Source organism: Fundulus heteroclitus, chromosome 13, assembly GCF_011125445.2.
Source record: "Fundulus heteroclitus isolate FHET01 chromosome 13, MU-UCD_Fhet_4.1, whole genome shotgun sequence".
In the NCBI taxonomy this organism is placed as follows: Eukaryota; Metazoa; Chordata; class Actinopteri; order Cyprinodontiformes; family Fundulidae; genus Fundulus; species Fundulus heteroclitus.
Window position 1 is genome coordinate 7,170,896 of NC_046373.1, and position 24,364 is coordinate 7,195,259.

At 38.7% G+C, this 24,364-nt stretch overlaps 1 protein-coding gene across 14 annotated transcripts in view; it reads left to right on the forward strand.

The window, feature by feature from the left end:
• Positions 1-24,364, forward strand: part of adgrb2 (adhesion G protein-coupled receptor B2) — a 351,672-nt gene that overhangs the window by 288,700 nt on the left and 38,608 nt on the right. For all 14 annotated transcript variants that reach the window (XM_036144964.1, XM_036144962.1, XM_036144961.1 and 11 more), the window contains 6 exons: positions 8,898-9,001; positions 9,374-9,476; positions 9,947-10,097; positions 13,440-13,509; positions 15,491-15,557; positions 22,504-22,589. In XM_036144964.1, the coding sequence (XP_036000857.1) occupies positions 8,898-9,001; positions 9,374-9,476; positions 9,947-10,097; positions 13,440-13,509; positions 15,491-15,557; positions 22,504-22,589 (581 nt within the window). The remainder of the gene's footprint in view (positions 1-8,897; positions 9,002-9,373; positions 9,477-9,946; positions 10,098-13,439; positions 13,510-15,490; positions 15,558-22,503; positions 22,590-24,364) is intronic.

Below are 24,364 nucleotides of genomic sequence, written 5' to 3' on the forward strand. Positions count from 1 at the left end.
AACTAGCTGTTTCCCTTTCACTGCTCTGAGAACTTTTTCACTGTACAACAAATTATGCAACGTGGCATCTTTCTGCTGCATGTAACGGACACATTACTGCCAGGAGTGGGATGTTCAAAGAAATCTAAACTGTCAGATTAAGTGGTCATTACACAAGATTTTTTTTTCCATCTGTTCTTTATAGCGTAAAATCAGTATAGCAGGCTGATATGAACTCGTTAATTAGTTTGGCTATCTGCAAGGGTAGCCTGGCTGTAGTCAACAGGCATAGAAAAGGAAAATAAAAACACTAACCCTAGCTACTAAAACACTTTCTGTGGCATCTCTTTAAAATAATTTTTAATCATAGCAAAGGTATGACGGAATACTTTGCCAGTTTTCAAACTGTAACTTTTTAACACCTCGTTTCACTTTGATATTGTCACCTGGCTTGTGTGTTATGCAAAATGCTATTTTACACAGTAAAATTTTAACCACTTTTTTTTGTCCAACAATGTATTTCTATGATGTCCTCACTGAATCACTATACTAAACAGTTATAATTTTCTGGATTAAAATCCTTACTCTGATTCCCCCAAGTAATTTGTGTTTTTTTTTTTGCAGGCTAGATGGGCCAAAGAACAATACCGCAAGGCAACAAAGCATTTTTAGTTGTAGTCATGGATACATGATGATCCACACACATTCTGAATACGGCAAAGCAAGTTTACTTATTTAGTACCATTCATGCACAAGGCCATCAAAAGTGCTTTATAGGACATCGAAGGAAAGAAATAAAACAACAAATCATAGGCATAAGGCTTTGGCTTAAAAGAGAAAAAGATGTTAAAATACAAACAATAAAGTTGTTAAATAAATCGTTCATCACTGATTATGTGATCAAAAGCTGGGACTGAAAAATTTTTCAGTCCCTGCTTAAAGTATCTGACAATTTCTGCACCGCTCAGGGTTTCAGAGAGATTGTTCCAGAGCAGAGAAACATAACTAAATCTTGCCTCACCTTGTTTTGTTCTGTTGTTGGGGACAACAGAAGCAGGTCTTAGTAAGCAGGTCTTGGAAGTCCTGAGGGGTCTACATTGTTCATCAGAGCCTTAGGCTTGCTTTTTTGAAGCACAGCCGTGTAGCAATGATGTTTGCCATTCCTCACAAGGTTATTTTCTAGAGCAACTAAACTCAAATTGAATTTTTCGTGTGGGAAACCCACATACTCAACCTTGCTGCTCAATGCACAAATGCATATTCCTTACAACTGCACCATTTAAGGGGAAACAAATAGGCTTTCCAAAGGTTTTTACCTAACCCTAACCTAAAAGTCTTCATTGTTTGTGCTAAACGATCATTAGGGTAATATATATGTCCAACTTTCACTTGTTGATTACTTAAGACGCTCTGTGACATCTGTGACCTGGAACAGAGTGCGTCTGCTTCTGAACTGCCTGATAACTTCCCATCACTATCAATGACTACGACGGTTATCTGCCACAGTTCACAGACCTACATTAACACACACACACAAGCAGACACGATTGCACTAAAACCCACAGGCACACACCCACACACACACCACCTGTGCTGTGTTTTTGTTCTCCTTTACTCTGCGTCCATCCTTAGCTGTAGTTCAGAAAGCTCAGATCAGAGACCTTAAGTTGTAGCTTTAAGGATTCTCCTTATGTATGGATAGATACAATTAAGCTTTACATTTTTAGTGATGAAACTTATTCCAGTGAAACTAAAAGTCTATTCAAGGATTTTCTTAGCTAAATGTAATGTTTTTCTTTTGGTAATATAGGAATAGAAATAATTAAGGTTTGAAATGTTGTGATGAACCATGTTCCAATGAAACAATGAAACAAAAGAAGTTATTCTATTTGTATCTTTAGAAAAGTTGGACAAAATTACTTTATATCAGAAACCCCCAAGGATTTACATAGCTTATATCTTATTATGAATAGAAACAATTAAGTGGCGTATTTTTCTGACCATATGATGCACTCAGTTATAAGATGCATCATAAGGTGCATTAAATATTCTTCCCAAGAGTGTAATATCACTCTTCCTCTCCGTACACAGCTCTCTTGAAAGGGAGAGCTATACATCTTTGTTGGGAGGACAGAGTAGTTGGACTACACCGCCCTGTTTCTGACATAAAGCCAAAACATACAGAACTTTTATATTGAGTTAACTTGGTTTATTGTTGCAAGCTCATACTCCGGGCGGTGTACCGGATTATAAGGCGCACCATTAATTTTTGAGAAAATCTAAGGATTTTAATCGTGACTCATTGTCCGAAAAATATGGTACTGTGATTTTATATTTTTTTGCACGTTTGTTAATGAATGAAAGAAGTCTAGTGAAGGATTTACTTAGCTTATTCTATGTTACTGTAATGTTTTTCATTTCCTATGTAATGTTTGTCTGTTCACATACAGACAAACATTACCGTTTGTTTTCAGTCTTGTTGCTGAAAAGTGCTATATAAATAAATGGGCCTTGCCTTGCCTACTAACAGAGTATTTGAATATTTGTCTGCAAACAATTGTGTCTGTAAACCTTATAAAGACCCATAAAACATATGAGAGTTACAACTCTGTACATATGCAATTGTTTAAAAATGTTTAAGAAGCCAATAAGAAATTCATTAGCAAAAGATTATCTGTAGTATTTTTTTAAGTAAGTGATAGCTTACTCAGTTAACAATTTGGGTGTCCAAATGTCATTTAGTGTAGCTGAGTTATATTATTTTCCAAAGCAACGGAGTATTTTCATAAGTGGAGATGAATTCCCCTGTTCTTCTTGGAATTATAAATTCTGATGTATTCAGTTTGAAGAAAAATTAATAAGGGCAGCTTTGAATGTGTACATCTTAGAAAAATCAGCAGAAGCTTTAATACAACCAAAAACCACCACCCACTTCTGCCTCTATTGGTTTGAATGAAATGAATGGAGTTTCCTAGGATAAGTCGGTATTTTTATTTTGAGTTCTTGTAAATGTCTGTAATTTCTGAAATGTCACATGAGAATCAGTTTCTTGGAACCATTTTTGAAAGATAGTGGAATAAGGCTAGATTTTTTCTGGTGGATAATATCTGGTAATATAACTTTAGACTTAGACTAAGACAGACCTTATTGTCATTCAACTGTACATTCACATTGTACATTTGAGCAAAATTTCATTTCAAGGCTGCGAGTAAAAACAGAACACAAAAGAGAAAAAAAATATAAATATAAGTACTTCTGATCTGCCAGGAATCGTTGCAGCAAACCACAAAGACATTTTATATATACAGAAAGAATGACCATATGATAGTGCAAGTGTACATATCAGCAGACATAAACAGCATACATTCTGATATGTGTATTCCTCATGGCTGAGGCACAAGTCTTTGTCTCATCTGACCAAAGCACACATGTGAGATCCCGTTTTTTCTGGCATCCTTCTCAAAGAGCTTATCATTAAATCTCTATTGAGATTTTTTTTTTTTTTTTTTTTGCCTTCCTTAAGTTTATCATCACGCTCTGTGGTGGCAAGACAAAACTGGATCGTCCTCTGGCCTTATTTGTCACTAATACACCTGTTTCTGTTTTTTTTTCTGTAATTATTTCTCTCACAGTGGATTTCAGAAACTTTGGGCAAGTGTTATTTTTGCAGCCATGTCTTGTGATAAGGAGAGCTACACGTATGCCAGCCTTGAATGGCATGTTTTCTTGTCTTTCCTATTTTGAAGAGGCACAAAGATAAATCGGCACATATGTCATATCATCTTTATAATACTGTGAAATAGAATATCATAGGTTGCGTATGAAGTATTGTCAGATTATCTTCGAAAAGTAAAGTATAGGTTAGATACGTTGGTTTGATTACATTTTGTATAGGAATTGCTTGGAGTGGTGTGGAATCAGTGAATAAAAACCTGCTATTTCTAACATTAGATATTTGTCCCACCCAAGAAATGTGCTCAAATGAAACAATGCATTCTCACGCTGAAAGCCTCAGTGTCAGAACCTGCTCATTACACATATTTTTTTGTCAATGCCTTTAAATACCGTCAGCAAGCTCTTTTTGTCAGAAATACCATTTTGAAGACATTTTCTGCAGCTGAAAGTAGAAGTACCGCTCAAAGATTTTGTGATGCATGTGCAAAAGGCAGATAGACACTGGATTGAAGCTGTCTGAGGAGCTTCCTTTACAGGGTGCATTAACACGTGCACTGATGTGAAAGACATGTTGATGGAGTTTTGTGGAAGAAAGACGTAAAGGAAATAGGGAACGGGAAGGGTGACGTAGAGAGGCAGAGAAAAAAAACTAAGAGGGGGTGGGGAGGTGGTGGTACAGCAGGGCTGGGTGGGAAAGGAGGGGGGAAGTCTCAGTGAAAGGAGATAAGTAGGTTAAACTTCCTGAGCTGAAAATAGCTGTCTTCTCCATCAAATGGCAGCCAAGCTGCCCAGGGGGAACTGGCCATATACAGCAGAACCTCCGTACCAAATCTGTAGTCACTACGTTTGATACATTCTCATGTTGATTCTGTCCAACAGCTACATATTATCACTACATTTGTTCTGGGCATGGCATTTGTGTGGCAGAAAGTAGCCTAAGGCCTTCTGGGTTTATGTTTATTCATTCATTTATTAGTTTTTGTGACAGACCTTCCAAATAGGAGATTATGCACTTAATCTTGTTTTAGCTATACTATTTATGCACGCTGATTTTGCACTATAACCAACTCTGAGGAGTACTAAGATCATTCCTGAATATATATTGAATACAACACAAGTAAGTATGGCAGCGCATACAGGTTACTTTAACTTCATATTTGTGCATGTATAGAACTTTTAAAAATGTTTTTCCTATTACAGCCATTAAGTTCAATGTTTTTTTTAGCATCGTTTTGTTTTTTTGGAGGAATCAACACAAGATGGTGCAGGATTGTGAGGTGGAAGGTAAATAATTGATAGTTACAACTTTTGGAGTTTTTTCAGGTAAACGAAAATCTAATCAGTTTATCATACATATGTATTCAGCTGCGCTGTGTCGGTACTCATGCTGCTACATGTACAAGCACTACTCAAATTGTCTGACACAACTTTTCTGGACATATAAAATGCCTTTTTTGGTTTGCTGCAACATTCCTGAAAAATTACAGATACTTCTTTTTACAATGTTCCTGTTTTGTCTTCTGTGTTTACTCAGAGTCTTGGAAGGAATATTGCTCAAATGTACTTTTGTACATTTGTACTTGCTGTCAACCTAATTGTGCGTGGCTCTCTTCCAGCCACATGATTGGTCTGGCTCGAAGCAACTTTTATTATCATTGGTTATTCATCTTATGCCTGCACCATCTTTCACCATGGCAAAGGTGTGTTCAGGGATGTGTACAGTGCAAGTTTTCTGTCACACACAGATGTTTGAATGTTTATTTTTGTCTCATGTGAACAGAGCACGTCCTGGAGGGTTTATTGCATTGTCTCTCATATAGTTTATCCTGTGTGCAAATGACAAACTGGACATAATGGTTTCCTTTAAGTGAAGCCCTTTTTTAGCCAGTCTTCCAAAAAGGTCGGATTTGATGGAGTGCATGACTAATAGGTATCCTGGTAACAGATTCTGCCACCTGAGCTATCGATCTCTGCAGCTTCTCTAGGGTTACCTTGCATCACTTCGGTGGCTCTCTGATCAATGCTTTCCTTCCTGAGCCTGTCCATTTAGGTCGGTGGCTATGTCTTTTTTTTTTTTGTCATGCTCTTTACATTTTTGAAAGTTGCATTGAACATTTAAAGCTTAACCCTGCATTAAACTTCTCCACAACTTTATCATTTAGCTGTGTGATGTGTTCTTTGGGCTTCATGCAGCTGTTTGTTCATTAATGTGCAACAAACCTCTTAGGCCTTCAGACAGAAGGTGGATTTAAACTGAGATTATATCATGACCAAATGGACTATATCTAATAATAGGCTGTTCGCTGAAGGCAATTCCACTGGATTTTATGTGCTATCGTCAGATTAAAAGAGGTTGAATAGATGTTCATCACACGTTTTAAATAGTTATTTGTATCGTTTTCCTTCCATCTCAAATTACAAGGTTGATCTATGACATAATATCAATTAAGTTTGTTTAAGTTGGTGGTTGAAATCTGAATAAAAATGTGAAAAAAAAAACATCCAAAGGGTAATATATACATTCACTAGGCACTGTATGCTTTTTTATTCCACATGCATTGACAGTCTGATCTGACAGATTTTTAAAAAGCACTTTGACCTTCCTCTCTACATAATATCAAACACAATTATTCTCTGTTGTCTCTTTCTCTCCCCTTGGCACTTCCCAATTTCCTGAAGCAGATGCTTTTCATATGCCCCCCTTCATTGCTTTTGTGCCTCTTTTTTCTTATGAGATGATTTTGATTATGTTTCACCTCCATTCTCCCACTTGTGTATTTTTGTGTGTATTGGTATTCCAACCATTCCACTTTCCTCTGGAGAAATTGGCTTCCTTTGATGGGCCAGGGAAAAACCACTAAAAGGGAAGCTTTGACTTTCTCTTGCTTTTTCTTCCTCCCTGCCCCCACATTCCTTTCACGTACTTGTCCTTAACTCTTCCTGCTCCATCTCTCTGTGAATTTCTTCACTATTCATTCTTTTCAGGTTGCGTTCTTGGTTCCTTTTAAAGAATAAAGAAGTCCCCTTTCTTGCATCAGTCTTGTGAGACCTACTCATCTTTGTGAAGACCGAGGTGCATATTCCTGCATGCATTTCAGTTAAATGGTGCATCTGCTTAAATAAGTATGTTCCTGATTGAATTTGCGGCTAAAGACGTCTTATGTGTTTTTTGTTTTGTTTGTTATTTCTTTTTTTTTCTTCTTTCTTCTTTTTTTATTTTTTTACTTAATGCGCTACATTTTTAGGATAAAAGAAAGGACTAGAACCATTGCTAGTGGTAAATTAAGGTAAACCCTGTGATTGAAATCCTAAAAGCTGAACAAACATGAGGCTCATTTGGGTCTCAGCAGGAAGTGGGATTTATACGTGGTTTCATTGTCTGTTTTTTTCCCCATCCATTCAAAGGCACACCTTGAGAGCAAACGTGTGCTGAAAAATATGCTCTGAATTACTTAATTATGCTTGATGGTCAAGTTTTTTTTTTTTTTTTTTATCCCGGAACACAATAACAAGAAATAATTAAATGGGTATTCAAAGGGGCACATACAGCTTTTTATAGGATTGTCTTACACAGTGTTTGTGTCTTTAGTGACAGTCTGTTAGAAAAATCTCTTAATTTGTCAATCATGGTATGTAGTGCTAAACTGAATTAGTTTTTATACTTATACATAGGCACAGCACATGTTCTATGTGATGCAAAACAGTGGTCAGGATGGTTGCTAGTACTTTTAACAAAACAAAACAAAACTTTTGGAGAAGTGTAATTGCATGTCATTATCCAACTCTATTCACGGTAACACACTCAAGTAATTCTAATTAAAGGTAATTGCCTGTAATTTGCAGGAGCTGTTAAAGGGATTAAAAGTCAGTTTGAAGGAGTCTATCTGTCTGTCTGTCTGTCTATTGATCCATACATACATACGTACGTACGTACATACGTACATACATACATACATACATACATACATACATACATACATACATACATACATACATACATACATACATACATACATCTGTGCTGCACAGTTCGAGGAAATTATATTTTGTTATGTTGCTGTTATTAGGATTTGCGATAACAATATCGACTAGTACTGACGCTCATTTTGTGGACCCATCTCTTTCTTCATCTGTACACAATGTCCTCACCAAGCTGTAGTGTCTCAGTTCAATTGATTTCAAACATTATCAATCCTAAAGGGAAATTAAACGTCATAGTGACTCAAGTTATCCAAGTTTCTTCAGAGAGTCATTATCGCTGGTGATGGGTATACGCAGGAAGGATGTTGTGTAGCTGTCGATATTACAGCAGATGTGTAGAAGCCTCTGACTAAACACAGTCTTCTGTCTTATTACAGGCTTGTGAATAAGATGTCCAGGACTATCAATTATTTTCTTAATTTTATTAAGCAGCCTTCTTTGCGCAATAATCTCCAGAGTTTCCGTGGCAGTCCCCAGCTTTCTTTATCAGTTTGTTGAGATTCTTTAAATTACTGGCTCTGATGCAGCTACTCCTATGGAAGATGGCCAAAGAAAATGCATTATCCACAACAGAGCATAGAAGAAAAACAAAGATGTGCAGCACAGTAATCCATCCATTTGTCTTTCTGGTTGTTTGTCGACCCTTTTCAGGTTAATATAAGCCCTACGCAAATCCCATTCAGTAGTTTGGAGGGGATCACAAGATGTGGACTGTTTCTATAGTCAGTCTTGTGGTAAAAAGCCAAAACAAAAAAAACTTTCCAGAATGAGGTCTACAATGTTTCTATTCTTCGTGTTAGGCCATCTGTGATCCCGAGACAACATCAGAACTATCTTACCTGTGTTAAGGAGAATATGAGTATTTACAGTGATCCGAAAGCCTTGTTTTCAGATTACCCACAATGCCAGAAGGACCATAACCTGGTTTAATGAACATGCTATCTCTGTGCTTCATTGAACAACATGCTGGCCTGACCTAAACTCTGTGGAGGCACATATTGTTGGGTTTTCAATATTTGTAAGCCCTAATCCACAGAATAACCAGAAGCCCAATCTTGAAACATACCACACTGTGCAAAAATGAATCTTTCAGTTTCACTGTTTGATTTAATTTACTGAAACCAATTAAGCTTCCCATGATATACTGATTTCTTGAGATGGACTTGTAAAGTGATCCGTGGCTTCAATCCTTCTTGTCCAAAGTAGAAAACGTGACTCACGGTAATTATTAACCACCCTTCTCCTCTGTCCTTGTGTTTCAGGACATGGGTCCAAGCAGCATGCCCTCAGTGCCCCTAATGGTGGGCTGTGGAGTGTCCTGCACCGCTCTCCTCATCCTGCTGCTCATCTACGCTGCCTTTTGGAGGTGACTATATGCACACATATTTAATACTGTGACAACAGTGTCCGTATATATACATCCCCTCTGTGGACAGTACTCATTTTCTTTTCACACTTCTGCCCGTGCAAATTAAAAAAAAAGAGCCTAATATGTGTCCGTCAGCTGTGGCAAGAAAAAAAAAAGAGGCAATTAGGCCTGATAAAGAACAGCATAGTTAAGTTACAGGAAGGGGTTGGGGTGATGGGCTTTTTTCCTCCTTCTTTCATTCTTTTTTTCCCCCCATAGTAACACTCTTTACTGATGCCAAAACCAAGCTGATGACTAAGCACTCTGTAAAAAAGGACTATAAGGCTCTGAATGTGACTTTCTAAATCTTTCTAATCTCCTGCTCTTTAGGTACATCCGGTCAGAGAGATCGATCATCTTGGTGAACTTCTGCTTCTCCATCCTGGCCTCCAATTTATTGATTCTGCTTGGACAATCTCAAACACTGAACAAGGTAAAGAACATCCACTCACACTTATTCAAGGAATTTTTTTTTTTTTTTTACGAAATGGATTTTATTAATGGTGGTCATGAGTCCAAATAAGCCTATTTTAATGCCTTTAAAAACAAAAGGAAACAGCTTACGGGATATAAGGCTAATACCGTGGAGGTTTCAAAGCGGCATGCTGACATTTTTGGCAATCCCTACTCTAAGCTGTCTGACTAAGCAAGCCTTCACTGTGTGGCAGTCAGGATCGATCAAGCTGAAGAACACAGCAAAGCCACCTTCAACAATAAAGAACAAAGAGTGTTCTTGATTAGATTGCCGTTTTTGATTAGCCACTGTTTTGTTCCGTGGAAGTTTCACTTGTTTTCCCTTTATTTAATGCCCTTACTAGTTTTTGTGTGTTTGCATCTGTGTGATTGCAAGGTATCGCCACCTTTTGTGTTTAAAGTTCTTGCTTGCTTCTTGGTTCGCCGTAGGGGCTGTGCACTGTGACTGCTGCTTTCCTCCACTTCTTCTTCTTGGCGTCCTTCTGCTGGGTGTTGACTGAGGCGTGGCAGTCCTACCTGGCTGTCATTGGCAAAACAAGGTCGCGCATCATTCGCAAGCGTTTTCTGTGCCTCGGCTGGGGTAAGCATACGCGCGCTTGATGCACTTCACGTTAGCTTGCGTCAAAAGCTAGTGTAGGATTATGTGTAACCCGTGATGCCTGATCACAACAAAATTAATGTTTATGAAATACTGTTTATGTCGTTCAAGTTGGAGACAGAACAGGCATACACACAGGTTGTTCAATTGAATTCAATCATATTCATAGCAGCCTATTCAGATAGCTAACCTTCAATCTAAATGGCTAAACCAATTTCTGAACATACTTGTATATTGTCGTCACAGTATAGTATGCTCTTAAGTTTACATAACCTGACAAAATTTAATCAGACTGTCAATCTAATTAACAGTCAGAGTAACCAGATCAATATAAATGCTTATTTGCACCAATCCAACCGTGTCTTCCTTTTTTGCAGAAACATGACGAATACATATTTAAAAGGAAAGAATATTCTACTTTCCTGCTATATTTGCACTAAGATGTCCTCATTGAGAGCAAAGCTGAACCAGTGTCAAATTCCCTGAACCAATTTGGCTATTAAGCCTGATTCTGGTTCTAAGTTGAGACATATTTTATTTGAACTGTCTAAGTTTTTTTCCATATCTCCCGCAATTAAATTTAATAGAGGATCCAATTATTTTTAAATTGTGCATAAATTACAATGCATGATATTGTCAGTATTTCTATGTTGCCTGGAGATGCATAGAAAAAGATTGTGGTCTTTTCCATGTCTTGATAATAATGAAAATAGGAGTGTGAAAATGTATTTGTTTTGCCAGACTTTATTCAGTTGTTGAAATACTGTTTTAGTATTTCAAAAAACTTGCAGTATTTTGAGCTATGTCACAATCAGCTTTACACATCTGGAATTATACATTATTACCAATTCTTCTTTTCAAAGTTTCTCAAGCTCAACCACATTGGGAGAATGTATGTCAATATATTTTTTTAGTCTTGCCAAAAATGTTGGTTCAAACTTTTACTGGCCATCTCTGACATAAAGAATTTGCTTTCATCAAAACCATTACATTGTTGTTTTGACAGTAGTTAGCTTTGTGGCCTTTAATTAGCGCCACACATCCTCCTATCTACTCTATCCAGCTTTCCCTAAAACAGCAGCGTGATGTTGCCACAAGACGTCCGGGGGGGATCTGCAGCGTTCAACCACATGTTGCATTTAAAAACATGGACTTGGGTGTTTGTGGTTGAAATAGTTGTCAAATGTGTGATTTCCCTGCAATCCCTCTTCCATCCGACCAACTTCCCGCTTCATTAAAATCAGATTTAGTTTCAGAGACGATTCAAACATATCTCTGCATAATTCAAATAAATCTTTATTCTTTTACAGCCAGGCTTGTATTTTTTTCTGTAGATTTGTACATTGGAAAGTAGGGTTCTTTAGGGATGTACTAAGTTTTGGAGCTTAAGTCAAATAGCAAAGTGAAAAGTTATTTTTTTTTCTTTTTATTTTACCGGCTTTTTGTAGTTGGAGCTGCTGCTCGATAAACCCAAGCCATTTCAGAATGCAAAATAAGCGTGTGTTATTCAAGAACATACTCTACCCTACATTCACTACAGACAGCTCCAAATAACAAAACTTTCTCCTGTTACTTTTAGTGGAATTCTATCCTGCCCCTGTGTCCCACTGCAAATAATTACAGTTTTCTGAATTGGATGCTGATTGAAGCTGTGTTATGTGAGGTGCATTAGCGATGGAGGGCAGCAAGACCAGCTTGTTTCAGAATGGAAATCTAACCGCTTATTATCTTGTAGTGTCGAAATTGTTGCCTGTATTATGCCTAACAATCTTCATTCCCTGCATTCTCATTATATACCATTTGTAAGCTCTATAAGCAATTATTTACTGCTTCATATCCCAAAAGCCATATTTACACTTTCTAATGCCGTTTCCTCGCCCGCACACATCCAGACAGGACAAACTGCTCGCTGCACACTAAGAGTGCACTCTCTGCATCTCGGCTGTACATCACCTTTTTCCATTCAGCCTCCATGTTACTCCATTATGCCGTCTCCTCGACGTTGTACAACCTGGCGCAACATGGCCGTGGAACGTTTATAATCAAAAAGATACGATAACATCTGCACAACACCGGGAGATGCTTTAAGATAGCTCGGAAAATTACAACACTGCACCATCCCTACACACACCCACACGGACACAATCTGCTCATTTCACACAGTATTGATCCAAGCAGTCTAATCTGCCAAGTCACTGATGCCCTTACCTGATAGAGACAGGGAATGTATAGACTTCTCTACAGTCACAGATGGTGAGATACTGACACAGAGCGGGAGAAGGTGTGTGTTGGCCGTGGCACATTTGTCCGATAGCCCCGCAGACACAAATGAAACGCACAAAACGGTCGGGCAGAGTGGAGAGGATCAAGCGTCGTATCCTCCTTATGTCCTTTTTGCAATTTTCCCAACAAGTTATGTGATTGAAATCTGTTGCCAAGGAGACAGGAAATTTTGAGGTGTGACTGAATTTGGGTCAGAGCCAGATACGTATATGCCCAGGTGTGTGTGTGTGTTCCCCATATTATTCACGTAAACGCTAGATTGATGTTGTTGACTAACTGAGACTCAGCACAGGCTGCTTTGCGGACAGGCTTGGCTCTCAACCATCTTATTTGTTAAAGTTAATGTGACTTTTTCTAATTGCTTTTCATTACCAGCCATAATCACAGCTTTGTTAATTAAGAGAATATTTCAGAGCCAAACTCATTACGGGCACTGCGATTTTCCTTCTTTTTTCACGCAGGCAATCTGCAACAGTCATGCTTCCTTTTCATTTGCAGACAGGCAGACAGACAGACAGATATAGCTGCACACTAATGACGGCTTTATTCTGCTAAGTAATGCACAACTTTTTTTGACCATGCACACTACAGATTTCAAAATTTTATTTAAAACATTTTTTTTTTTTTTTTTTTTTTTTAGAAATCAGCTATCTGTTTCATTTCACCTTACCATTACGCACTACTTTCTGTTGATTTATCACCTAAATCCTGGTCTAATACATTGGAATTTCTATTTCAAAGTGCTGCAATGTGAAAAGGTTCAAGTATTATTTGGCATTTTAGTGTGCGCAGCCGCATTTCCTTTACTTTGAGGATTTTAGGGGAGCTCATGCACAACACAGAATCAACTCAGCTTCAGTCATGCATGTAGGTTACATGCTATTGCAAGGAAGCTTTGCATTTAGGTGAGTAGAGTCAGAGTTGTTTTCTCTGGATCTTGTGCCGACATCCCCATCATCACCATCCAAGCTTCCTTTCATCCTTTGTCTCAGCCGTTTGATCTGTTTCTTACTTTGCGTGTGTATGTGTGTTTGTCTACAGGTCTTCCAGCCCTTGTTGTTGCAGTGTCGGTGGGTTTCACCAGAGCAAGGGGTTACGGCACAGCCAGCTAGTGAGTATTCCGCCAAGACTTCCTGCTTGCTCTTGCACTCTAATCACCACTCAATTTGGATGCCATCACTTAATAGCAGCTTCTTCTTCTCACTTGCTCTTAAATGGGCCTGCGGTGCAGCAGCATTCACAGGGCTTGCTGTGAGATTTCCACTGATTCTGTCGTATGTTTTCAAACAGAAGACTCTTTTTTAAAAAGCACCATACAAAGGTGATTATCAGTCTAATGGATGTCACAAATCTCTGTTTAAAAAAAAAAATCTCATCTGATTTTTCTTTATCCATCAATGTGCTTTAGACAACATCTTTAAATGGACATGGTATAAGGGAAACTGAACTGAATAAAATGTACAATATATAAGATATATATTGCCTATTTAATGAGCAGAATAAAAGTCTCTCTTAATGTAGTTAATCAGATTTGTTGTTAAGGCACTCAAACAGTTCTGTAAATAACAGTTCCAGTTTGTGACTTACAGTGTTTATGACTAACGCATCAAATTTTAGGAAAGAAAATACCACCAAGGGTTATATTGGGGGAAACATTATAAACCCCCTCCCAGAGACTAAAATTATTGTCAGAAGTTGCAGTAAAAGGGGCTTAAATCGGTTTGTTTATTGTATTTTAGATGCAATGTAAGGCTGTAAGTATGCAAACTAGTAACACATCTCTCCACCACCTTCATGACTGCCACTTTCCTAAAGGAACTGTCACATTTTGTTTCGTTTTTTTTTTCTTTTAAAGTAGGGTTCTGCTTTGCAGTTACGAGCAGTTGTGATCTTGCATGCAGTAGCCAGGCACCATCAGTTTGCAAACTATGACTCATTGTATGGGTTGTGATGGAAATATTTCCAGACAGCCACATTTTTTCTTGCTTGTTAGCAAGGAAAAGTATAGTAGCCTTTTTAGAGCTTTCTGACTAACACAGTCAGTACACAGCAAAAGGTGGAAGTGGGGGAGGCCTGCGCTGTTGTATGCTCCATACAACCAGTCACTCCAGCACTTTCTATAGCATCTCATTAAAAGACCTTTCGACCAATAATAGCATGTTAGACAATATTAGAGGGGTTGATAAAAGTATTTTTTTAACCTTAATAGTAGAGGTACCTATCCAATGCCTATCCTACAGCAGATTTATCTCTCTTGCTTTCTCTCGTATTATCATTACTTAAAAAAATCAAGAGTTGTCACCGTGGTTCATTTGAATGATAGCTTCTCCATATTTAAGAAGATGCCCTATTTATATTAAATGCTAATTTGTATTAAATGTTCAAAAAACATACATTTCTGAAATACATACTGTCAAACAGACCCCATTATGCACATCCAGCTAGTACAATGCTTTGATAACACTGATAAAAAAGCAATAACAGTTGCTATGAGTTCTTTAAAGAGGGAATACTTTTTGAAAAACTGTACGTATATTTGTAGTCGCCTCTCTTTCTCCAGAAGTTTGTTAGGTAATATTAATATGAACAGTTGACTTTATAAAACCAGGGAACTGTGTAAATAACTTTAAATAAACCAACCATGGGGTGGAATTAGTTTGTGGTGGCATCATGGTGTTGGAGTTAGATAAGTAAATATATAATTTACACCTGCAAGAAAAATACTACTGTGTCTTAGGTTTTATTAGCCTCAATTGCAATGTCTCTGAATCCGGCTAGACGTAAAAATGCAACTGCAAAGCTTGGTTACCATGGAGATTGAACACAGACGGGCGGGGAGTCATTGTTAAAACTCAAGTCACACCGATCTCTTTAGCAAGTTTGCCTGTTGCATGGCCATCGAAAGGTCTACGAAAATCACCTTTTGACAAAATAAAAGCAATTTTATTTTGTTGTCTTTATTAAAAAAGGCCAATAAAAATGTCCATTATTTGGATAGTCTCACCAAATAAATTTCAGTAAAGTTGCATCTGTTCTGATACTGAAGTAAAATGTGAGCCATGATTCTGTTCTGTACTTCTGTTTTCGTCCAGCTGCTGGTTGTCATTGGAGGGGGGCCTGCTGTATGCCTTTGTTGGTCCTGCTGCTGTCATTGTACTGGTGAGTCTGTCCATTGTTTGATGTTTTGGATTAACCTGACTTTTTCTCCTGGGCCGCGTCTGGCCATCTTCATGCCCTACATGTTGGATGGTGTTCGCTTGTAAACAGCAATCTTCAAGTCTAACCACATATCCTCAAGTCTGTAGAGACTGGGGTTTGGACTTTGACTAAACAACACCAACACATCTAGAAAGTGTTGCTTTAGGAGTATGCTTCGGGTAATTCTCTTGTTGAAAGGTGAACCTCTGTCCCAGACACAAATCACAGGCAGGCAGATTTTGGTCAAGAATATCCCTGTGCACCATCCATCGTTTCCTTGACTCTGACCTGTTTACCAGTACCTGCTGCTAAAAAAAAAAACACATCACCACTGCATGTCGTTATGGGATTCTGGGGATGATTGGATTTGTTGGGTTTGTGTCATACATAACATTTTCCTTTGTAGCTGAAAAAGTTCAGTTTTAGTCTCATCTGACCTGAACAGCTTCCTTCACACATTTGGGGAGCTGCACACATGTATTTTGGCCAACTTAAAACTTTCTTTTTTTTAACGCTAGGTAATGGTTTCTTTCTGGCTACTCCTAAATAAAGCCCAGCTCTATGGAGTGCGCGGCTTATTGGGGTCCTATAGACAGATCCTCCACTCTCTGCTGTGGAGATCTGCAACTCCTTCAGGGTTACATGTTGTCTCCGTGCTGCCTCTTTGATTAATGCCCTGCTTGCCCGGTCTGTATATTTTGGTGGGCAGCCTCTCTCTGTAGTTGTAACATATGCTTTCCGTTTGAAAATTGTGGATTTGATGGTGCTCTGGGGGACATTAAGATTTGGGTATTTTTTTTAAAACCCCACCTTTACTTGTAACTCTAAACAACTTTCTCCCTGAATTGTTCAGAGAGTTCCTTGGTCTTCATGGTGTGATGCCTCTTGCTTAGTGATGTGTCAGCCTCTGGGGCCTTTCTGAAAAGCTGTGTTTATACTGACAGATCCTCAGACATTTCGACCGCAGACAGGGGTGTCTTCTCATTTCACTTCACTAACTTAGACTATTTTTTTTAGATCCATCACATAAATTAAGCTTAAAAACATTTAGATTATAGGGTTGAATGTAGCAAAATTGTTAAAAATCGAAGGGGGCTGGATACCTCTGCAAGGCACTGTAGCTCCGCTGTAGCTATTAGAAATGAAAAGATCAAATACAGTACATCTGCACTGGGGCCTCTTCCCCATCTTTTCTTCTTTCTTTCTCGGCATTGGGAAAGCTGTACCTGTACCTGTATTTGGAGGGTCTTTGCATGATGACAATGTCACTATGACGCACGGACCCATAGCTTGTCTCACCATCTTCTGTCACGATTCACAATGCAGGGCAACCTCAGATAACTAGGAGAATTATAGTAAATTTGACTTTTTGGTTATTCATTGTTTTCACTTTATATTACAGAGCATTAGAAAAACGGTGCAATTAAGGGCTGAACTATTATGGATTTTTTTCTGTATCTCTTTTTTTTTATTCTTTTGAAAATAAGAACCACCTGCAGAACCACAGTAGGTGGTGCTAATGGTGACCGCCTACATGGCCAATATCAAGAGTTGGTTTTCTAAAGATTAATTATTTTAGCATGTCATAACAGTGAGACAATATCAGACCATGAAAAAAAAGAAGAGTTTATTAAATTTTAACGAAAAAAGAAACCAAACAATCAAGTTACCATTTTGAATAGTTTTTGCATACCTTTTATCTGACATAATCAAAATCACACAGGTCCAACTGCGCTTGCCAAACAAAGCAGATAAATTGCCATTGTCTTACATTATCTACCTCAGTGAACACACAAACACCAAACATAAAGAACCCTAAATGGCTTTGTTAAAATAAACCAAATGCTTATTATACTGCCTACAGTTATTAACATTCAGCACAGGTCCGACAAAACAATTTCAGATCCTCGTTGCTCACAAAAGCGGCATCATTAAATGTTCTCAATATAGTGTGTATATTGATTTCACAGGAATCAAAGAGAAGCGTTTTATAAATATTGGCTCCTTGTCAGACAAACAGTTTGACACATATAAAATAAATTAGGCAACACTGAAATGTGTCGAAAAAGCGGACTTCTGATTCACCCCCTCCCTCCCCCTGAAGGAATGAACGAGTATTCATGATGACCTCTGTTTCCCTTTGCCCCTCACTGTCCCGTGGACATGTGTGCATACGCTTTAACAGTGCACATGACAACATGATGAGCAGAGACCCTTGAACCCTGAGTTTAAAATGTCAGCCCAGAAAAAAAAAAAAAAAAAATACAGTGTAGCAGACAAAAGCTTTTGGCACTATATTAGATGTCTGCACTGAATTGTAGCCCTATTCTTGCCCTTACACCCTCCCACTAATGTGTGCTTTAAGAGCATGAGTCACTGTACATAATGCATCTAGGGCTGAAGGCTGACCTCCAATTTAGAGGGAACATGGTGGGGGAACAAACATTGTGCTGTGTACATTGTTTATACCAAGTTCGGTGATGGAAAATTTCATGCACACCTACCTAAACCCCCGTTCTACAGCAAAATGGAGTGCCATAATTGCTTCTCAGAGGGATTTTAATTGCCTGTTTTTGTATGGAGCTGTGATAATTTCTACTAAATGAATCCCAGGGTGGAGATTTCTACCATTAAGCTTAATAAGTCTGGATGGAGTGCGCTACGTTTTAGGTCGCTAGTTGTTGCCACTGCTGATGATGCTGTCGAGAGGCGTCGAGTCTCTGTCGCTCTCACTGTAGTGTGCACGTCAGAAAATGAAGCATGGATGTGGCGCATTCACAGGTGCAGAAAACGGGATGTTGAAGCCTGTATCATAAGTTCTGTCAAGAGAGGTTGGCAGTGTTTTTGCAATGAGAAAATTATTTCATGCCTGTAAATATGCATGGGGGATAAGGGGCTTCAAAATAACTATCATGTTCGATTTCAATATTTTTCAGTTGTGGAAAAGTTTGGAGTACTTCCTTCCTTGCCTCCCTTTCCTTCTTGCCATTATCTCTGCCTCCGTCTCGTTCACCCTCTTACTAGTTACTACCACTAAGCCTGATATTTCCAAAACAGGTTTAAAACCGAAGAGGCCTTTTGGATGGGATGTGAAAAACCTTCAAGAAAGAAGAAATTAAGAACAGCTGCTTTCTATTTGAGCCCTTACTGTGCAGTGCGAGAGTGGATTTTTATTCCTTGGCAAATTGTTTTCAGCTTTACTCCTCTGCTGCCACCACAATGTCGAAGCATGCTCCAAATCGCAGCTGCGACGTGGCGCCTGGCCCCTCTAGTATTGTCGCCTGGGCCTCCGCTCTAACACACAGCTGTAATGAGAGTGAAGCTTCAGGCACAGAAACACAGAGACCTTCCCGCTGGACTATTCTCTAATTAATGAACCTGGCCTTGAGCAAATAGCAGAGCAGGATGATGCTGACTCACAGAGCTGTTGCCAGACATGACCAGCATGACAATATTCACTCCTTCAATCTGGTGCTCCAAAGCTCTTTGTCAGCCGTGATATGGTGACTGTAGAGGAAATCACGGAGAGGAGAGTTTTTCAGCAGACGGATGATTCCTCTCATATATGTCACAAGGAAAGAATAACAGTCACAAGGCCTTACAAAAGTAATCATAGACCTTAAACTTCTCCACATTTTGTCATGTTGCAACCACAAACTTTGGTCTATTTCATTAGAATTTTAGGAGACAGATCCAAACCATTACTACTAATGTAAAATTGAAGCTGCAGAAAGAGTACTTGTTTGGTATAGTTTTGTCGGGCTACAGTTTACCTGTTCAGCCCATTTTACTGGGATATCCCTAACTATAATGCGCAGCACCTGGTAAGCAAACAGAGTCCACTTGTGTGTAATTTCAGTCCTGTAAAAATCTAGTTGTTCAATGATGGCCTCAGAAGTTTATCAGAGAGCATTAATGAACAAACAATTAGGTTAGAGCTCCTAAGGTTTGAACTTCTAACCGAGCACTGTTCAATCCGTTATCAGAAAATGCAGAATATGAAATAACTGACAAAAGAGCATGAATTAGGGAAGCAACCAAGAGGCCCAGTGTAATTCTGGAGGAGCTGCAGAGATCCACATCTCAGGTGCAAGACTTTAACTGGTCATTTGGTCGTGCACACCACAAATCTGGCAGGAAGAGTGACAAGAAGAAAGCTGTTGCTGAAAGAAAACCGTTAAAGGCCAAGTTTGCCACAAACCATACATATGACACAGCAAACATGTGGAAGAAGGTCCAATGAAATAAAGGCTCCACCCAAATACCCTTCATTATAGCTCCTAGCTCATCCTCCTAGTTCCTGTTCCTTCACCCTTCACGCGGTCAACAGTCAGAACTCTATCATAGGTAAGAAAAGGTGCTTCGGACTGCTGTGCCGATTTCGGACAGCATTTAGCCAGGATGTCCTTATGCAACAGAAACGCACATGGATGATTCTAGTTAAGTCTGGGCAAACAGCCTTCCGAAAATGAAATACAAAGTGCACACTCTCCTCTCTCCGGACATTTTTCATCAATTTCCATGAGGTGGGCTGCGCTTTTACGTTATGACACACAAAGGATTGTGGGATTCCTCATAGCTCCTTAACACCAATAGGAACATTGCGAGGTTCCTATGCTAATTAGCTGTGAGAGGAAGCATACAGGCTCCTTTTCTTATACTGACTGCACTATTCGGACAACATTTCCCATGACTGCCGCTGAAGCACTTCCGCTTTGGCTAAAAATTCTTACCAAATAGAGGTATCGGCCTACGTAGAAAACCCTGTCTGCGGCAGAAGACAGGGTTTTCCCGTAATTCCACATCTGTGCATTGCATTAATCAATCTCTGCTTTGCCTTTTGGTGGGAAACAATGACTTAACACTGATTACTTTATCAAAAAACTTTACTAAGCTTTTTTGAAGTTTTACAAAATTGTTAAAATATAAATAAAAAAACGTTTTTTAAAGTTTTTCTAAGTTCATCAGAAAAAAAAACACGTATTACGTATTAAAAATTTGTCCAAAAATGTTGTCAAACTTTTGTGTAAAGCTGAACATTTTTCAAAGTTAATGTCAGCTGCTGTTCTCTGGTCTGTCTGACAGGCATCTGTGTGTTTGAGTAAAAATGAGTCCATCGATCAGCAGGAGGCTTTTTCAGCTGTGTGGTTCTTGTGCGACTTACTTTCACAGTGTCGCTTCACATCGTGCTCCCCTCCGTGTCAAATTGAAAAATAACTTTGGCAAACTTCACAAAAAGCTCTCAAAGAATCACCGTTCACTGGCCTCAACCGGTTAGAACCTGTTCCCCAGTGTTTGCTGTAGCTAAATTTTCTTTTCATTGACATGGTTTCTGTAATATTCAGTTTACATTCAAATCATGCTCTTGTTCTATTTTATGTCACTGGCATGGTGGTGTGGAGGTTGGTCATGACGTGGGACGCTGCAGCATATTTTGACAGCTGACACAGCTGAGACGATGGCTGCAGCTCTGCTTTCTTTACATAAAAAAAAACCCTGTCAAATAATTTCAGACCTTTTAGAATATGACCCAGTCAAAGGTGGGACATTGTTTCAATCTTCAGGACACCGTGACAGGAGTGAAAGTCCTGCACAAATCGAGACATCTGGTCACCCTACTTTCAGTAGTTTGACATCATAAGTTTGGCCAGAGCTCCAATGGAATAATTTGGGTCAAATCGTTTTTATGTGTTGCAATTGCCCAGCCAAAGTCCAGACCTAAATCCAATGGATATTTTATACAAATGCAAAATACAATGGCAGACGCCACACTTTTCAAATGTTTATTGATTGAAAAAATTAAACCATGCGTACTTTCTTTCAACTTCACAATTTGCATTACTTTGTGTTGGTCTATCACATAAAATCTAACTAAAATACATTGATGTTTTTAGTTTTAATGCTATAATTTTGCAAAAATATGTAATTGCCAAGCTGAAGCTCAAGATATCAAAATAGTCTTTTTTCAAGGACTATCATGTATACCATTTTTCCTCTCAGCCAGGAGCAATTTGAAAGAAAGAAAAAGGTAGATCATGACTTTGGCAAAAAAAAAAAAAAGAATATCAATGCTCATAAAGTGGTTATAAATATGGTTTGACACTGATGCTGACATTCCAGAGAGCACGAACAGCAGACACCTGATTTTGAACATCAGGATAATAAGGAACATGTCACTAACATGTCACTTCTTCATAAGATTTTGGAATTTTTTGTGTACTTCATTAATTCATGGATTTATTCATTCATTAAAACTTGGTTGCTATATTTAATTATTTAACATGTTTTTTTTTTTCTACTTATTTATTTGCATAATATCACAAGTCAACCACTGTGTTTATTTGGAAACTTGGAAGGTCTCAGGCAGCAAACATGGAAATCTTACCAACATAGACTCAGGTGTTTTACAGGCCCAGATTGTATTTGCGAAAAGGCAGTAGTTAATTTTCTGTATGGTTAATGGTAAGTGGCCTGTACTTGTACAGCGCTTTATAAAGTTGTGAGGACCCCCCACTATATTCAGGCAATCAACCATTTCACTCACACGTTCACACCATGACGGTGGTGAGCTACATCATTGCCACTGCTGCCCTGGCGCTGACTGACAGAAGCGGGGCAGCCATACAATCGCCTGCTACCGGGTTCTCTGACCACTGACAATAGGCAAAACAGGTGAAGTGTCTTGCCCAAGGACAGAACGACTGAAACGGTCAGAGCAGGGTTTCAAACTGGCAACCCACCAGTTACAGCACAAACTCTTTGCTCCAGCACTCTATATTGTGTTCTATAACAACTCCCTCTCAGAGTAGCTGACCAGTACAGTGATGTAATGACCAGAAATGAAACAGAACCACAACATTGAGCTTGTGTGCCTATTAAGACAATGTCTTTCCTTTGCATCTAACAGGTGAACATGCTCATTGGGATTGTGGTGTTCAACAAGCTCATGTCTCGAGACGGCATCTCAGACAAGTCTAAGAAGCAGCGAGCAGGGTAAGTTAACTTAAAAGACACATATGTACACATCCTATACTGTTCCTTCATATTTTTTTGCTATAAAACTAACATCAGATTTTCCATATTAGGCACATTTTCCCTTCTGTCAGATAACATTTTCGTGGCAAATAAGTCAGAATGCTTCCAAGGGTCTCTCAACATACACACCTACGCGTACACCTGTGCGTCTGCTTACAAAAATCAGAAAATATGATCTAATTTGGCAAGGAGATGACGAGACATCTGCTCTGTGCTGTTGCTCTCTGAGATGCATCTCTGCATCACCTCCGCAAATGGTAGCCACCTAGCTCTCTTAGTGGGATGACACAGATGAGCATGGGAAATATTAAAATCGATGGCAGTTGAATGCGAAATGAGAATAAAATGAGTAAATAAAAAAAGAGCGACCTAAAAAGCATGAATGCATATCAAATACCTACATGTGCGAGATGCATGCAAATTTGTCTAGGTACCACATTACAATCTGTCAGCTCTGTAAGCGTTCATCATCTTTCCCCAGCCTGAGTGGAAACCTTGTCGGCTCTCACATCCAAAAACTCATGTTTTAATTTTCACATCTATTGAATCCATTGACTTCTTGTTATGTTTTTCTCTGTCTCATTGCATTTTCCTCAATGTGCATTGATTGCACAAATTGAAATTGATAGTTTGTTTATTAGTGTACAGACTGGCTCTACGGGGGGCTGATTAGCTTTTCTACCCAGGGATGCGGACAATATTAAAACCTATTTTTTTTGTGAAAATATTCCTATAAACACTGTAAGCGAAAATACACAGGTTAAGCTGTCTTTGATCCTGAAATGCTTCTGGTCTCTTCTGGGTGTTAAGTGTATTTCCTGTCAGTTTAACTCAAGCACCATGCCTTAGAGAAGCCTTCATATGATTTGAAATTTTCCACATTTTGTTATGCACAACCATAAATGTCATGCATTTTATTATGATTTTTTGTGATAAATAAATGCAAACTGCATTGTGAAGTGCAAACTAAACGACTCATCTACAAATATGCACAAAAGTATACTGCTCCATCATCAAAAAAGTGGAAAGATTATAGCACAATTCCAAACCTACTGAGGCATGGGAACCAAGGAAGCCCTGGACACTCTGGAGAAGCTGCAGAGATCCACAGTTTACATTAGACTGTTAACAAGACAGGATAATATATGATTTTAGTCTTTCACACCACAAATCTGGTTTTAATGTAACTGTGGAAAGAAGAAAGGTGCAAGGAGTGGCATTTGCAGTTTGGAACAACCCATGGCAGTGCACAGCAAATGGTGAAAAAGTGTCTATGGCAGAAAGCCAACCACACATTACCCTAAATACACATCATTATGGCAAAACCTTTTGGTGCAGCATCATGCTGTGGAGATTTCTGTTTTCACTGGCAGGGAAAGGTAATTTGGTCAGAGTTGATTAGAAGATGGATGGAGCTAAATACAGGACAATCCTAAAATAAAACCTGTAAGAGGTTGCTGAAGACTTTAAGCTGGGGATGATGTTCACCTCTGTGGAGGTAAATGTGCACCAAGTGTTACAGTGGAATGGATAGGGTTAGAGCAAAAGCTACTCATATGTCAAAGTATCCTTGTCAAAGTCCTGACCTAAATGCAGTTTAGCCAGCACTTGAAACTCTCCACCCAGTCCAGCTGAGCTTGAGCTATTTTGTAAAAAATGATAATGGCCAAACAATTCTCCAGATGTGTAAAGTCGATATAAGAATACTCCAAATGACGTGCTTATTAGGTGCA